Here is a 16,895-nt window from a genome sequence, read left to right on the forward strand (position 1 = left end):
TTGCAGGTGCTCATGTTTCTGAAAATGAGGATCATCTCTCTGCATTCTCCCTTATGGATGCCTGTGGTATTAGTCCTGCTCTATATCTCAAAAAGCAGAAGAGATGTTAAGGGACTTCATCAAGATGATTAGGGAATTACTGTTGGACTTGGGATCTGCCTTCCTGGCACCTGTGGAAAGATTTATGCAGGTTACCCATCCTGCTTGGCTAAGGTGTATCACAAGTTTGAGTAATAATGCTCTTTTGGTAATGCTGATAAGTGATGTTAATTCCCTTTGGAATTGTTGTGTAGTGATTTAGCTGGTGTGTAAATAATTTTCTTTATGCACAAGGAAAAGTTAATGCAGTACTTACTGTGGCTTGAATTCAGTCATTACAGTAGTCAGTCAAATCACTGGTAATGCAAGCTGAGGGGTACAGGTGTGAAATGGCAAGGATTTCTCATCCAGGTGACTTGAGTAATTGAAGCTATCTACAGAGAAATCTCGCAGAGTGAAAAAGGGTAAAATATTATTAACATCGTTATGGCCCTTATACAATTGAATGAATGATGAAGGTACTGGGGAGGATAATGAGCTTAGATGAGTGTCACCTGTGGAAATTCCTGACTGAATAACTCTGCTTAAACTATTCCTTTGGTGATGGCTCCAACTTGTGCATTTGTTACCATCTTGGCTACTGCTGTAGAATTGGGCAGTCTAAGAGATCTGAATTAGCACTGTTGGCTACTACCCTGACTATGTCTCTACATTTAGCTTTCCCACACATGAGAGTGGTGCAGCCTTTTTCCAGCTGCCCTCCTCCTTCAAATGTCTCCAGTGACAACAGTGTGAGGGTCCACTCTACAGCAAGCTGGGTACATACTCTCCCGGTTTTTGCAGGCTACGATGAAAAAGGTGCAGCAGCAGCATGTGGTTAAACTGATGCAGGGTGTAGACTTTTTGTGGAGAAGTCTCATCAGTGTTGCTTCCTTTCAAGGTGTTTTTGGGTGGAGATGTCATCTGCTGCACCTGAATGAGTGAGGTGGAAGCCTCTTAAATATTGATGGTAAGGGTCAGGGCTTGTGGGAATGAGTGTAGTGAAGAGGGTTAGGGCTGTGGTGATGCTGCCATCTTTGTGGTGCTGTGAGGATCCTTGGCTCAGGTCTTCTGCTCGAGCTCTCCTGAGATTTCTAGGCTTTGTCTTCTGGGGAACTGCTGCAGCTCAGGGGTTTGGCGGAGTTTTGGTGATCCTGATGTTTAAGAACTACAGATACTTATTTCAGGAGTCTTACTTGTCTCTCTCTGGTTGGCTGGCTATTGCAGCTGCACTTATCTTGCTACCTACTGGAGTTTTGGCTATCTCTATTTCTATCAGGAGCTCCCGCAATCGGCAAGGGACTTTCATGTACCTGCTGTTGCTCCTTGTTTGCCTAGAAACGTCTTCAGCAGTTCTGGCACATGTCTACTCTGTTAGGACGGCTTCTCAGCTGGAAAGTGCTATGGGTCACCTTGTCTATCAGCACAATGGGTCGTGCTCCCAGGATCCTGGAAGCAGGGCTGTTGATGTGATGCAGAGGAAGCTGCAGTGTTGTGGGGTCCACAACTACACAGACTGGCTGAAGGCAAGAGCTGCTTCTTGGCATCTTACAGCTTGCGTCCCTGAAAGCTGCTGTAAGGAGAAGTATTCTCACTGCAGGGGACACTTAAGCCATCTGGAGCAGCTTTCTCAGGAAGGCTGTCTAAAGAAGCTAGAAGACCAGTTCTGGTTTGTCATGCTGTATTTGTTTTGGTGTTGCACTGTGTTAAGCATCTTGAAGCTGTTGGCTGCTGTTAGCAATGGCATCCTCATGAGGCATCAGCCATTCCGTGACCTCCGATTTCTGGACTCAGATACCTTCTCATAGGACTGAAGGCACTGGCTGTTTTGCTGAACCTGCTGCATGGCTCCTTGGTTGTGTACCACTCTGTGGCTGCACTGGAAGACAAATTTAAAAAAAAATATTTGCAAGTAAATCAAACTAATTGATCACTGCTGGATTTTTTTTTTTTTTAATTGCATGATATTAGATCAGTTCTCCAATATTCTTTTTCAACAGTCCTCCTGTATCTGAAAAACTTAATTGCTGGGGATGGACTTTATCGTGTGGATACTCAAAACTACTGTATGTGAGTGTGGGGAAAGCAGTAAGAAAAGTCACATCTTGCTCAAGGCTACTGGTTGTGAGGTCATGGCCTGAAGTCTTGGATTGAATCTTTTCTGTAGTGGAATCTTGAAAAGTAATTAATGTATAGATTCATCCATCTTCAAACTTATATTAAATGCTTTGGTTTTTCTACAAGAAGCTCTTTGAATAAAGTTTAATGTATTTTCTTTCTTTTTCTCCTTCATATATAGAGAAACGTTCTAGAACTAACTTACTCTTTGGTGGAAATATATGTCAGTTTTTGAAGTGGCATGAGGGTACAATCTAAATAGGTTTGACAGCAACAGAGTAACTAATCAGATGATATGCAGCAAGACGTATAGCAGTCTTGGGAGTTGTACAGGAACAATTCCCATAGTAAAGAATAAGAAAGTCTGTCTATTTATTAATTTATCTCAAGACAGAGCAAGGAATGAGTCAATTATTTTTGCTGGAAAAGTCATGGTGGGTTATATGAGGGCTTGAATGACAACAGCAATACAGTGCTTTTTGTTAAGGTATGCCAGTCCTACTCTTAGTAAATCCTCTTATCCGTTTTCTGTCAGTCTCACTCCAGTCTGCATATGATGAAATGGGCTAATTTAACATGTGGGCTACTCATATGCTTGTTTATGTCAGTGCTATTGATGTTTAGAGAAGTACTGGTAAAGGCTCTGCTCTACCTGTGTAGGACTGTGGACTGGTGCTTGTACGTATGTGTCTGTTTAGGAAATGCCCTGAGCCTCACTACTGACCTGAGAATGGGAACTCCAACAAGCTGTATCCCGTAGTTAGTGTATGTAGGGAATCTCCAGGGCCTACAAGCACAACACATTAGGTTTTATCAGACTGGAAACAAGGAAAATGCCTGAGTTACAGAAACTGCTGGACTAGGCAACTCTCTTAGCAGTTGAAGTCATAGTCAGCTAAATCATTATTGCTCTGAGTTTTCAACCAAATTTCAGGTACCCTGTGACAAATTTGAGACCCTAAATCACCAGATATTGACTTTCATGAGGGGAAAGAAAAAAAATCAGAGGACATATTTCAGTTCTTGTGTGCTAATTATTGACTATGTGAAAATCAAACATGAAATATACTGCAGGGCTGCTTCATTTGAAAAAACAAACCAAACCACAAACCAAACAAAAAATAAAAAATGCCTCAAAGAATCTCCCCAAAACACCCCAAACAATTAAGGTATTGGTTTAGATAGAGGAACATAACTAAGTCATTGGGAATGTTCCAAAGTAAATAAAGGAAAATAGTTGTGTCTTTGAGAGACATATAGTAGAATGAAACATTTCTTTCATATTGCTTGACATGGAATGCCTATAGCAATGTATGAAGTTTGTCTAGTTAAGAATCACAATAGGGGTTTTGTGGTACCCTGAGACATAAATGTTTTGTAATGCAAATTTATTGCTATGACATTATAAAGATGCAGTGAAAATGAAGTGACAGCAACTGGCCCAGGAAGAAAAAGTTTGCTGAAGAAAGGAAAGTGGAAGAATGGAGTGAATGTAGTATCTTTTTGCCATATCCCTTCATTGAACAGGATATTTTTCTTCTCAGGTCTCATCCCTCATGACTTCCTTCACAGTTTCTGAGCCAGAGTCTCTCGAAGTGGAATGCACATATTTTTCATCACTAAATAGAAAGTAGTAATTTTAGGGTGATTAAAGAGAGTTACTTATTGTGGATATCCTCATCTACTTTTCAATCTGCTAAAAGTCAAGGTCATGCATGCTCCCTATACTTTTACTGTACTAAGAAAATTATAAGATAAATATGAAATAAAAGAAATCTCTGGGCTTAACTATATGAAATAACTTTTAGTAGTTATTTTTTTTCCCCTTTATACTAGTCCAGAAGAGAAGATCTTAAACCTGGCAAGAAGTGTGAGGACACATGAGACAGACACTCTACAGCTACAAATGGTTGTTAGTAGAGACTTACAGGGCAAAACAACAGATTTATTACCCCTTTGGCATTGGGCAGTTTGATTCTGAATAGTTACTTCTGAACAGGAATAACTTCCTTTGAAATAGAAAATGGTGCTATTTCTAAGTAACTGCACTCTATTTCTGTCTTATAAGATACATAAATCTTTGGGTACTATTGCAATCTATGCATTACATGCTTCATTCTGAAAGGATCACCAGATGTTTTTCGTAATCTGAAAAAATGAGCAGTTGTATAGGGAGGCAGCAGATGACTTACAGTCAACATTTCTGAAAACTGTGTTGCTTTGGATTTGAAGGGGAGGAACTGATGTCCAGCGCAAAGCTGGGAATATATCTGTGACTGCTCTTTTGCAGAGTTTATATACATAAAGATGTATATACATATATTTATTTTTATGCACGTATATATATAACCCATTATATTCCATGACTGAATTGGTGATTACACCTTGCCTTTCTTAGAAGGCAAGTCAGAAAGGCAAAATTATTCCAGAAAGGTAAAAATCATTATTGCAGACCTTTCACAACTCTCTTTCTTTCTTCCTGTCTTTTTTTCCTAGAAGTCTGCCTTTTTTTTTATTTCTTTTTTGTTTATTGTAAATGATGGCCTGAGTAGAACGTAATTCAGATTCTGAATTATGAGTTTTTCTTCATTAAATCTATTGTCTTTTCAGTTTAATATTAAATTCTCTCTCACAAAATAGAAAGATTTGGGCTTTGCTAGAAAGTGATTCAAAACTGAGTCCCTGCCTACCTCATACAGGTATTGTCAAATTACTTAAAGTTACTCTTTAATTGAAATTATGGCTTTTATAATCTGGTAAATTTTTCAGGTGATTCCACCCCCCTCCTCCCCCTTCCCTGTACAATGAAGCAGGAGGTTGCAGTGTTATGTTGTGTATTTTCTTGAAAAATTCATCTTGGAGGGCTCGGCTAGGTTCCTTCTTACAGAGTGGAATTATTACACAATGGTAATCAAGAAGTGGAGAGAAGAAATGAAACCTAACTCTTAAATCTCACAATACCGTCCTGGAAGATGACAAAAAACAGCCTAATTTTTGACCTAAGAAGTACAGAAAATGAACTGAACTACTTATTCAATTATGTCAAATGATCAGCATTCATTTATTAAATGATGTAAAGTGAAATTAAATTAGAGCAAGTAAGTGATTACATTATGTAAAGCAATTTTTTAAACTGGGTAATATAATCACCCTTCATTTATTACATTAGGTTCAGAATATTGAATATTGGTGCTGTTATTAAATTCATGGAAATGCTTATAATGATTGACTAGTTAAAACAGAATTTGCAAGTGAAGCCACTCCTTTCTGTATTTCTTTTTCAGTATTGACTATGCTGCTATTTCTTTCAAAATGAGCTGAGATTTCACTATAACTTTCCAGGAAATTTTTTTTATTACAGATAAATTCTTGCAAACATTACTTTTATACATAACTTTTAAGATGTCCAAAACAGGGAGAAAGGGACCAACAATTAACCAGCTTGTAAGTGGGGAGAGAAGGGGAGAAAATGGGTACTAAAATTGCAAGCTTATAGGAAACATACTAATGCATTTTGAAAATAAAATACTTTTATATCTTTCTACAAGACAAGATTTTGTATTTTGCAGACAGATAGGATGAAACTATCACATCTCATGATTACATTGAGATTTTTCTGTGATGAGAAAATGAAAAGATGTGATCCTGTTATCCACAGACAGAGGTTGAAATTGCATGCTAGTCTGTTAGCCCATTTTCTCATGATTATACTGGGCTAAAGAAAAAAAATATTTCCATCATATCGCTTAAAATGTCCTTTTTTGCTACTCAGCCATTCATGTTGTAGAACTGGGTTGAAGGTAATAAAAAGTATTAGAAATAGGATCTATTATTAGGTGGGCTTCTTTTTTTCACAGTACTTAGTGAACAAACATTTGTCTAAGGACTAAAATATCAATTTCTTGCTGAAATTCAGGTATTTTTATTGCCAGAATTTTTTAATGTCTTAAAGAATGTGTTCTTGCTGGGTGAGCCAGGTGCAAAATCCTTGGGAGACTATAGAATTCTAAAATTAATCTAATTGTGCAACTTTATGCTGATTACTTGCAGAGCTATGTGGAAGAAAACAGCACTCCAAACCCTAGGTAAGAGTAACTGTGCAAGTGGCACAAAACATTAGGCATTTTAGCATGCCTAGAAGAGTTATTTCAGGTACTTGGAGTATATTCCTTGGCTGACAGAAGTAAAAAACTGATTTTTTTTTTTTTTTTTTTTTTTTTTTTGCGGTTTCCCCTTGCTCTGCCTAGGATTTTCATGCAGGAGTAAGCTGGCATGCTTGCATGAGACAACCTCTGTCATTTCACTTAAAGGGGAGTTACTTTTCTTTCCAGGGCAGTTTGTTCCAATTGGAAAACAATGTAAGGATTTGTTAAATGTGGCAAGACCATGCAAGGACAAAATAGGAAATTAAATAGAGTTATGGGAGAACCAGTGAATGTTGTGCTCCAGTTGAGGAGAAAATAGTGAGAGAAATGAATAGTGCAAAAGAGGTGAATACAACAGCAACAAATATGCAAAGTAAAAAAAAAATGAAAGTATTTTTATCTCTATGTCTCAGTAATTATGGTCTTGTAGTGCTGTTAATAACTTGAGGTTAAAAAACTCACCACAATGAAATTTTGAGATTGTAGGACACTTTCTTTAACCTCTTGCCATAGCAATTGCTGAAATATCTAGCCACAGGCTTCCTCTCTAATTTAGTGTGGTTTGAGTTTATTAACTTCCCCAGAAAATTTTATTTTAAAGTTTTGAAATTATGAGCTTCAACATTCTTTAAGAAAAAAATATATGTAAATAATATTTTACATATGGTAAGCTGTATTTTCTCTTATCTTGTAGTTTGGAAAATGGATCAGCATGTGGCAGATAATCTGTAAAGCGAAGTATGAAGTGTTTGTAAGTACCTTGTTTAGTTCTATATTAGGCCAGAGAGGGGGAATAAAAAGAACAATGTACAGCAGACATGAAGAAATATTGAAAATAAAATTAGGTTTACATAGTGTATATGAGCAATGGTAGTGAAATATGTTGGCTATTAAAAAAATATATTTTAACAGTTTCAATATTTTCTCCCTTGTTTTATGCAAACTTACAGCCATTATTATCCCCTGGTCTAATTAGAGGATCAGAATAGACTCAGCAAGTGATGACCCTAAATTTATACAGTGTAGACATTTCTATAAATTAATTTCATATAGCATATTTGCAGTGCCTTGTATAAACAGAGGAAAATAAGGATAGTAAAAGAAGCACTGGCACTTTCTGAGCTAACAAAATCTTCAGTGGCAGCATGTTCTTCTGAATGAAGGATGCTCTCATTAGTCTCGGCTAAGGGAAGAAAAAAACTCCACAACCAAAATCTAAAAAAAACCCACCCCCGAAAAACCAGTCCCCACCAAAGCAAAAAACCCAACCAAAAAAAACCCCCAAAAACCCCTCAACCCCCCCCAACAAAACAAAACAAAAAACCAAAAGACCCAACCAACAAAAAAAACCAAACAAACCAACAACAACAAGAAAAAAAAACACAACAAAAAAGCCCAACAACAAATAAAAAACCAGTAGAAGAAAAAGCCTGGAGGACCACTGCACAGGCAGTGGAAAAGCTTTTAAAGTGAGAGTGGATTGAAGTGATGCTCTTGCTCAGTACACCCATGTAATGAGGGCCAGGGAAGCCCAGGCCTTGCTGACACCAGTTCTTCTGCCTCATTTTTCACTTTTTGGCATGTGATGGCAGCTGGTGTGTGTCCTCTGAGAGCTGTGTGTGAGTATGAAAGCATCCAGTATGGGTAGTGCCCCTTCCTTGCTGATGACACATAGTCCTGACTCCTTAGGGTTTTGCATCCTTCCCTGTGTTAAAAGCTTTTCTGGTTGCTGTTTATGTGAAAATTAATGGTTTAGGCACCTGAGAGGTCTGCTTCAATGTACAACAGCTTGAAAATGAACAGGGACTGTGCAGATAGGTTTAGGTAGAAGCAAAACCAGTCCTATGAGTAAGAATAAGTTCTTTGAAATTTTTCTGACTAAGAAAGAGCAGAAGGCTTTGTATTTTATCTGGATGTGTAAAATATCTGAAGGAAATCTCTGTGGGCAAAATACTCCCAGAGTGATAAAAGACAATGCTGAAAAGCTGCTGTGCCCTCACACTGCACCCGTTTGGTACTATGGTCCTTCAATGATATTAACATAAAATTGGTTTCAACTCTGGGTCCAGGTATCAGGGGTCAGCATCTAGCTGTGACTTGCTGGCCTTGCTGGAAGTCCTTTCAGACCAACTGCTAGCTTTAGTAACAGGGCTTCTGATGGCATGCAATATATGACTAGCTGATCAGAGTGCAACAAAACTAATGACTCTCTTCTGCTTTGCTGTGTGCTTTACTCTGAGAAAAGAAGAAAAGAATTTTGTATGTTTCTTCGTTAAAACAGAGTTTTCATCCTGCATTAGGCAAAACTCCAGGGAAACAACCTTTCTCCACCCTTAATTAATCCAGAGAGTGAACAGGAGGATGACTAGACAGATGGGACATAATTTAAGTATGGAAAAATTGTCATCATCCCTCTTTAATTAGTGTTATAGGATGGCTCTCTTCAGATATAAGTAGATATGACAAAGATGTGTTTCACATATTCAAGAGGGTAATTAAACTGCCACATGCTCAAACCAATATACATACAGATCTGATTAAAAAGCTGACTCCCTGAAAACAATGATGGATGAGGTTTTAATGCGCATGGGTATTAGAGAAGCAGTGAGTAGGGATTGCTGTGAAATGAGTTGCTGCAATTCTTGGTTGCAAAGGGAAAAAAAAAAAAAGGAAAATTTATTAAATTTAAAAGAGGGAAAAGCTATAAGGAGGAACTGAAGACACAGGAGGATGAATTCATGCTATATAGTTTAAAATAATGTTTTAATTATAAAGACAGAAGAGAGCAGGCATACTGTACCAGTTATCAAACCAAAACATATATCTCTGAATAGCTGTGCATTATGCGCAGTGCAGGCTGCTTTTTCACCTTCAGACCATATGGTAGCTCCTCAAGAAAAGGTGGTGAGTTAGGAGTATTTCTGGAGATGAATTTTAACATTTGCATAGAGACAGACCAAAAGGAAACTCGAAGTCTTCAGTTGCTCTAAAAGTGCAGAAAACTGGTTTTGGGTTTCTAGCTTTTGTTTCTGCCTTGCTGTTGACAGTGTTTTTCCCTAGCAGTAAAACAGCAGTAAAACCTTGTTTCACCACTTTAAATAATAAAATTGAGTAAAAAGGATTTCCAGTGTGGGGAGCAAGATTTGCAGACTGAATTCTTGCTTTAGCCTGCTTTCCTCTGCTGAAGTCCACGTGGACTCTTGGACACACTGCAAGAGTAGGTATGCAGTGGAAGAAGCGTGTAGAAATTCCCAAGGTGATCTGCATACCCAGTGGATAATTTGCCCATTTGCAGGTCTATCAAATCCTACAAGTTGATAGGCTTTCTGAAGGCTGCTCCCTTCATGAGACAAACCTTGAAGTTTTTTTGGCATTTAGTTTCCATGTACTGTCACTGTTTTGGCAGAGTGGCTGTTGTGACTCAAAATCACAGAACAAACTTTGCCAAATTGCACCGAATGCAATGGAATTGGTGTGTCAGTACGACACTAAAAAGGTTGTTGGATAAGCTTGGTAGGCAAGAGAATTAAGGGAAAAGAGGAGATAAACGCATTCATGGTTTCCTGTCAAAATATTGAATAAATTTATTTGCATGTGAGAAAGTTAAAAGAAAAACAAATGTCAGTTCTGTTGCTTAAAGGAAGACTGGCATGCCAAGTTTGGGCCCAGTAATATTGTCCTCCATTTTCACTATATCTGCTAAAAAAGACAAAATATCAAAATAGAAAGTTTATATGGAATATGATGGTGCAGTTGCTTTTATCTGTTAGATGTAAAAGAAGGCAAAGCAAATGGTAAAATTTTTGCATTTTCACAGATGTTTCCTCATTCAGCTCTCTTGGAGGTTTGAGCTGCAAATCTTATTTTTTCTACTATTGGAAAGCTTGCTTCATCCTGCCACTTCACCCAGTAATTTAATTTTTTTAGGTGAATACCACTCACTAGCAAATAATATTGTTTCCTGACATATACTTAGCTTTATTGTTGGTTTTGTACCTGCATGCCTGGCAGAGGAGTTCAGCTAATGGGAAGCTTTGATAGAGCAGAATGACTAGATGTTTGTTTTTTCATAACTTTATATTTTGCTAGAATATTATGGCAGTTTTCAGATTTATTTTTTTTATTTTTTTTTCCAAAATTGTTTATATAGTTACACACTGATAGCACAAATGGCCTAACACTTAACATATCTGAACCAAACAGAAATCAGTATCCATTAAAGTTGAAGCTAGGGTTAAATAACTAAACTAATATAGAAAATCCCTGAAACCTGCTTCAAATTGAAATTTCAGCTCCAAACAGTCAGCCAGCAGAATTACCCTTTTATTTATTTCCTGTCACTTTCATTATGATTTATTCTTCTCTATATAAATAATCCCTGTACTGTACTCGGGGAGTCATTTCATTTTTGGGAGATAGAAATCGTTCATTTCCTGCCAATGGAAGCTCATAAAACAATATATTGACAATTACAGCCAGCTGAGCTGGTGATTATGAGATTAATTATTGTTGTGAGTGATGGTGTTTATTTGCTTTAGGTTTTCCTGCTCTGTCATGTTGGGCATTTTCTGCGGACAGAAGGCATCTGTGCAAAAAGCATTGCAGTGGCTGTTGGACATGGGGTCAGGCCTGTGCTAAAGACTCACAGCTCTCCCCCAAATAGGCCAGGGCACAATGGGCTTAGCTGAGATTTGCACCTGAAGGTTTCCTGACAGCTGACATTTTGTAAAAATGACTCCAGTACAATTTGGGTCAAATACTGTCTTTCAAAAGGAATCTCCGGGTTTCATATGCATGTGGGAGTCTGTTTTCACTTTTATTCACAGTAGGTTATTCAGGGGTATCCCACAGGTAGCAGTTACAGGTTTTCCCTGCAGTGACCATGAAAAACTAGTGTCATGACAGCTGTGTTGTTAAGAAACTGATCTGCAGAAAAGCTAGACAGTCTCTCAAATATTTTGGACCACGTGCGATTGAGCAATTACATTAGAAATCTGAGTAAATTAATTAGAATAAAAGCCAGGGAAGCAACCAAAACACCTGAATATGAGCTACTGAGCAATCATTCTGAAGACATGAAGCTTTCTGAGGTGGGTAAAACGCTCAAACCCCAATAGTTATGGATGTATGAACCAATATTATTTCATTAAATGTGTTAAGATAATGCAGTTTATTTTGACTGAAAAGGATTAGGAATTGTTCTCCAGAGTGGCCTAACTGACTGATCCATACAGGATGTGGCAAGCCCAAGCAGACAAATGACAGCCATGGATCTCCTCAGGTTTGACCTGTACACAGGCAGGTTTGCAAGAGAGAAAAAAGGTTCTATGACTGTGATAGCTGTCCCTGATAACTGTCTGGTGATGCTGAAGGCAATTTCACCGAGCCAGAGGAGAGAAAATGTGACAATTTTCTTTTTTCTTACCAAGGAAGTGAGTCACTGGAGATGTATTTGCTCCATGCCTCATAAGATCCTTGCTGGTGTAGCAGCTCTGTGGGTGGCAGCTGATGATGGTCAAGCCTGGGGTGAAGCAGTGGACAGCGTGCCTCGCGTTGCTGTAGAGGCAGCACTGAGCACAGGGATGCCGAGACATCACGGGGCCCCCCAAAGTCAAGTGCCTGAGAAACTCTGCTGAACATGAATGTTGCTACTGAAGATAATAGGAGAAATGTTGCATTATATGGAGCAGCTGCAGGCTGGAGACCTGACCAAAGAAATGGCAAATACAGATGCCCCAATCATTTACTCAGCCTGCTCAGCAGACTGACCTTGAGGCAATGTGGCTCCAGTGCTCGGTTACATCACATGCTCTGTGCACCATCAGACTATGCAGGCCTGGGTTGGATTATGATGAGTCCTTTCTTTTGTGCCCCTTGTCACGGTCCTTGGAATGGACAACTTCCCAGAGTTGCAGTATGAGGTATATTTGTACAGAAAACATCACACGATGTCCCAGTGAAAAATCCATGGACATCGCATATTCCACGTCACTTCTAAGAAAATTAGTTGCCATGTCAGCAATCACACAGTGATTGCCCAGTGATATATATCCTTGAGTGGAAATGAATTGTTTAAGGAAACTTTTATATATATATGTATACACACACACATATATATACATAAAATATAGAATATATATAGAATACTTCGTCAAGGGTTTGTACTTTTAATTGTATTTTACTTCTATGGATAGCAGACCTTTAAACAGGTCTAAATGTCAGAGTTTTTGCTATTCCTCCTCCTTAATCTATATAATTGCCAACTAGAGCATTGTGCGATATTTAGTTAAGTATAACCTTTTGTTAAGGCTGGCATTTGATTTATCAAAAACTAATTATGATGAGATTTTACTGGGGAACAAAAGAACATGATCTATGTGGTGGATGCCAGAGAGCTCATTTAGCAAGACTGATATCTGCAAATGGAGTCAGGAGCTCTAACTTGGTAGATGGTTTTATATTGGCTCAAATAGATATGCACCACGTGTCTGATATTTTAAATAGGCAATGCAGGAGATAGGGAACGGTGTCCATGTTAAGGAAATGCAAATTAACAATGAAGGGCAGGAGAAAGTATCATCCACTCCTCCTCTGATGCCTTTTCAAGACTGCAGTTGAGAAGCTTATGCAAATGCTTTGCTGTTAGCAGCATTTATGCAGGGATCTGAAAGGTCTCTCAGGGGATGACCAGCTTTCTTTAATTTTTGGAGTGCTTGGATGCTGTAGAAAGCCATGAAAACCTTTGGCTGTCACAATGACAGGTGGTGTTTTACCTGTGAACTCTGCCTGAAGTCCCATGCTAAACTATGTAAAGAGATTCAAGTACACTGTGAGGAAACTGACAGAGTTCAGCCACTGTGATAAGTCCACAACAGCTGTTCTGCCCTTGAGCACTGCAGTTATTTGTCAGATAATTCTTTGCACAATCTTTAAGAGTTCATGCAAATGCAGGTGAGATTTTTTTTAAAATATGCTTTCTTTACAACTGAAACATTCTCAAAACTGAAATCTAGCCTACTAAAAAAAAAATAAAGTGGCTTTGGCTATTACAACTGGTCTTAGCTTCCTCAGTCATTGGTTTATCTGTTTTTTTCCCTGTGAGTTTATGATGAGATTGTTCCCTCTTCTGAAAAATATTTTCTCATTCCCACTGATAGGTGAAAATTTCATACAAGCTGTAGAAGAATGACAACCAGGACCCACTTACTAAAGTGATTTCTCAGCGTGTCTGATTTGGCCCTTTCAAACTCTCATTGTAATTCCTGAGCCTTTGCTGGGGTGCATAAACCTGTGGTTTGGATTGTAGGAGGGAGACCTATGGAGCTGTGCTATAATGTGGTAATGCTGCACATGTAAGAGCAAATTTGACCCTGTCCTGACAAATGAATGAATAAGAGGGAGCAAAAGACATTCCCTCACTTTCCTATGAGCTTAAATACTGTTTTAACTGGAGACAGCTTTTTAATTAATTAATTAATTAATTTTATTTAATTTCTTCATATGAAAGGTAATTTGACTTAAGGTGAGAATTTTCCAGATACTTCTCTACTTTATTTTCCTTCTTTTAAAGATATGATTCATTTTTCTGTGCAAATATTGTGTAAGCCAGAAATAGCCTTGTTTGATGCAAAGCTGTATTCCCAAAGTTGCACTAGTTATGGCAAAACAGTTTCTAAGTAAGGACAAGAAAGGAATTTTCTTTTGTAATGTTTAGCCTTATTCCAGAATATCACAGTAAAGTGGGTTGCAGTTTCCCTTCCTACCTCAATCCCTATTTAATCAGGATCAATCATAATTCCAAACTGCAAAGAAAATACACTTGTTCTATGAAACCCAGTGTTCCCATTTTAATCTTTCTAATCAGCAAATCATATAGCCAGAATTTGCTCCTGTTTATTTCCAGTGGATGCCCTTCTCATCTGAAACTGCTTGTTTCTTTGAGCAAATGAATATTCTCTCATCTGGAAGAACAATGCTGGAAATATTTCAGAAGGGAGCATTAAAATGTGACAGATTTTGGTTATGACTGAGCTTGTCTGTGTTCAGTGGAGACATACAAATGTCAAATTCTTCTTGCTCTGAAACGCTCATGGTTTACCATTGGTAAGGAGAGAGTGGTTTGACAGGTACAAGAGGTAAAAAGTTGGACTAAAAGCCTTTGGTAGCTGTCCATGACCTGCTCTCTCCTGTGTGCTGTCCACCATGTCTCACAACATCTGTATGGTCTGCTAAGGATGAAATAGAAGGTCGACTTTGTAGCTGCCAAATAAATGTTGTTGTATTTGCAGGTAGGAGATGAAATGTGATATACTCCAATTTTTTATCTGAAGCCATGAAGTGCAATATCTTGTCATCATATTCATAATCTCATTCTCTGGGAAGAAGAGCAATTCCAAAAAGAAATTGAAGTATTTAGTTGCATTCTAGCCTTTTCTTAAAAAGCACTTGATTTAAATCTCACATTGGGTTAAATGTGAATAGAGGAACTTTCTTAAGCTGAACAGCACTTTTCAGTGATTTACAGGTGCTAAAGTCTTTTTGAGCTGATTAATGATTATTTCATTTTTGGTCAGTTCAAGGAACCTGTTAACAACAGATGTTAGGAACTGTAAACATTTAAGCAGAAATAGGAGTATTTATTCATTTAAGAATTACTTCCTTCCTCTGGTAAATGGAGAGCAATAATACTGCATGACAGACTTGGCCAATATATCTATGTACTCTGATCAAACTGTTTTCAAGATACCTAAAGTCTGGTGGTCCTGGGAAAGGTTATACAAGCTACAGCACTCAGCTCCAAAGAGACAGTGTGGTAGAGGCAAAAAAAGGTACCATGAGGGAAAATTTCCTTTCTTTCAATTTATAACTTTAATTTTATATATTTATACATTCCCTGATGAAAGGGAAAGCAGTATTATAAACATGCTGTAACTCTTGCACCAAATCTTAGATCTGCTTAATACCGTGGAAGCTGGAACTGACGTAACATCAGCAAACAGCAGAGAGCTTCAAGAGAAGCCAGTGTTCGCAACAAAACGTCTTTTTACTGGTTTGTTGACATAAAAATGTTTTACAGAAAATTAAAGCTTAAAACATATAGTCATTAGGAATCTAAGTTAAATCTTTAGTGCTAAACTACTTGTTTTGCAAATTAAGTTTCTAGAAACAGAAAAGCTTTTTTCGTTTTTTTCTTAGGGAAAGGTTCCTGTTTCTAAACCAGTGTTCTTCTGTCTATTTCTTCAAATACCAACCCACCTGTTTGTCTATGTACTTCTAATAGCTGGATGGCTGGAAGTAAATATGCAAAACTCTGATAAAAATAATGTTTAGATAGAAAATTTATTTATTCATCATCTTAATATTTCTATGTCTTAAATACAATTTTCTGTTAGCCTTTGTAGATGCTTCTCATCTTGTACACTTACACAATTCATCCTGTCATTTTGGAAAGGTTACCTCCTTGGAAGGAGAAAATAAATTTAGATGTCTGTATGTGGGTCTAAAGTCTGATTGCTTTGGTTCTGCAGCCAAGGGAGATCAAGCGACCATTGAACATAGCCTGATGTTGTTTGTGGGTGCAGGGCCATCGTGTTGCGTGAGGACTCCATGACAAATGCAATCTGAGATTATCTGGACCGATAGCGTACAAACCTTTACTGTAAGTGTGATGCAATTTAATCTCTTTCTTGGAAAATTCCAGTTTATGCACCTACTGCCTTTCTATTTTTAGAGACAGGTACTTGCCATGTGGGACAAAAGAGATAACAAGAAAGCCTCAGCACCCGAATGCAGCCATAAGAAACACAGAACGTTATTCATTATTTCAAATTTGTTGTGGTTCTTTTCAATTTACCTAACATTGGTTAGATGTCTCTTGATAAATGGAAGATTTCTGTCTGTTTCTTCTGCCTGGAAAAAAAAGCAGTAGTCCCATTTGTTATTTTTGTGGTTCGTTTACTGCAGATAGTTATTTAAGCAACAGCAAAGAGCAGAAACAATGGCTTTCCTTGACTTGTGGAGTTACATACCATCAGGTTTTTTGCTATTTTTGGCAAAGCTGAAGTATTCAGTGGAACAGATTCAAATGCTCAAATCCTATGCTTGTGTGCAGCTGACCTGGATGTCACTGTGGACAGCTTATGGTGCATTTAACTGCAACATTGCTTCATTTGCCTGCTTCTTTTTTTTCCCTGAATGGCTCCATGAAGGGAGTCCCTAGATTTGAGTGCACATGAAAGAAATTACTGAAAGCTTCATAGCAAACGCATGGGGAATTTGTTTTAGATTCTCAGGCAGTCTGGCCAATCTGTACCTATAAGCCTCATTAGTCAAAACAAATTTAGAACTCTTGGAACAAACCTTATTTATCTTGCAGCCCACATAAAAAAGTTCCAGCACGCCTCTGTGGCAGACTATTTGTAAGACATCCTGCCCTTTACTGGCCCCTCACCACCGTCGTGCACAGTAGAACTGAGTCTACAGCATCACGTATTTTCCTCCCAAGGTAACAGCTTTTGTCTTGATGAGCTTAAAATACTTTCATGTACAGTTTTT

General features: G+C 38.0%; 1 protein-coding gene across 1 annotated transcript; it reads left to right on the plus strand.

The window, feature by feature from the left end:
• Positions 1-366: 366 nt before the first annotated feature.
• Positions 367-1,927, plus strand: LOC113956771 (tetraspanin-3-like). Its single transcript, XM_027663671.1, has one exon. It carries the CDS (start codon positions 1,071-1,073, stop codon positions 1,884-1,886), a length of 816 nt encoding a protein of 271 aa, XP_027519472.1. The 5' UTR covers positions 367-1,070; the 3' UTR covers positions 1,887-1,927.
• The last annotated feature ends 14,968 nt before the right edge of the window (positions 1,928-16,895 follow it).

This window comes from Corapipo altera, unplaced genomic scaffold (assembly GCF_003945725.1).
Source record: "Corapipo altera isolate COAL_440 unplaced genomic scaffold, ASM394572v1 61129, whole genome shotgun sequence".
NCBI classification, from domain to species: Eukaryota; Metazoa; Chordata; class Aves; order Passeriformes; family Pipridae; genus Corapipo; species Corapipo altera.

Bases quoted from the DNA above. Each gene is read 5' to 3' on its own strand.
- LOC113956771 (XM_027663671.1), top strand. From the start codon at position 1,071: ATGAGTGTAGTGAAGAGGGTTAGGGCTGTGGTGATGCTGCCATCTTTG.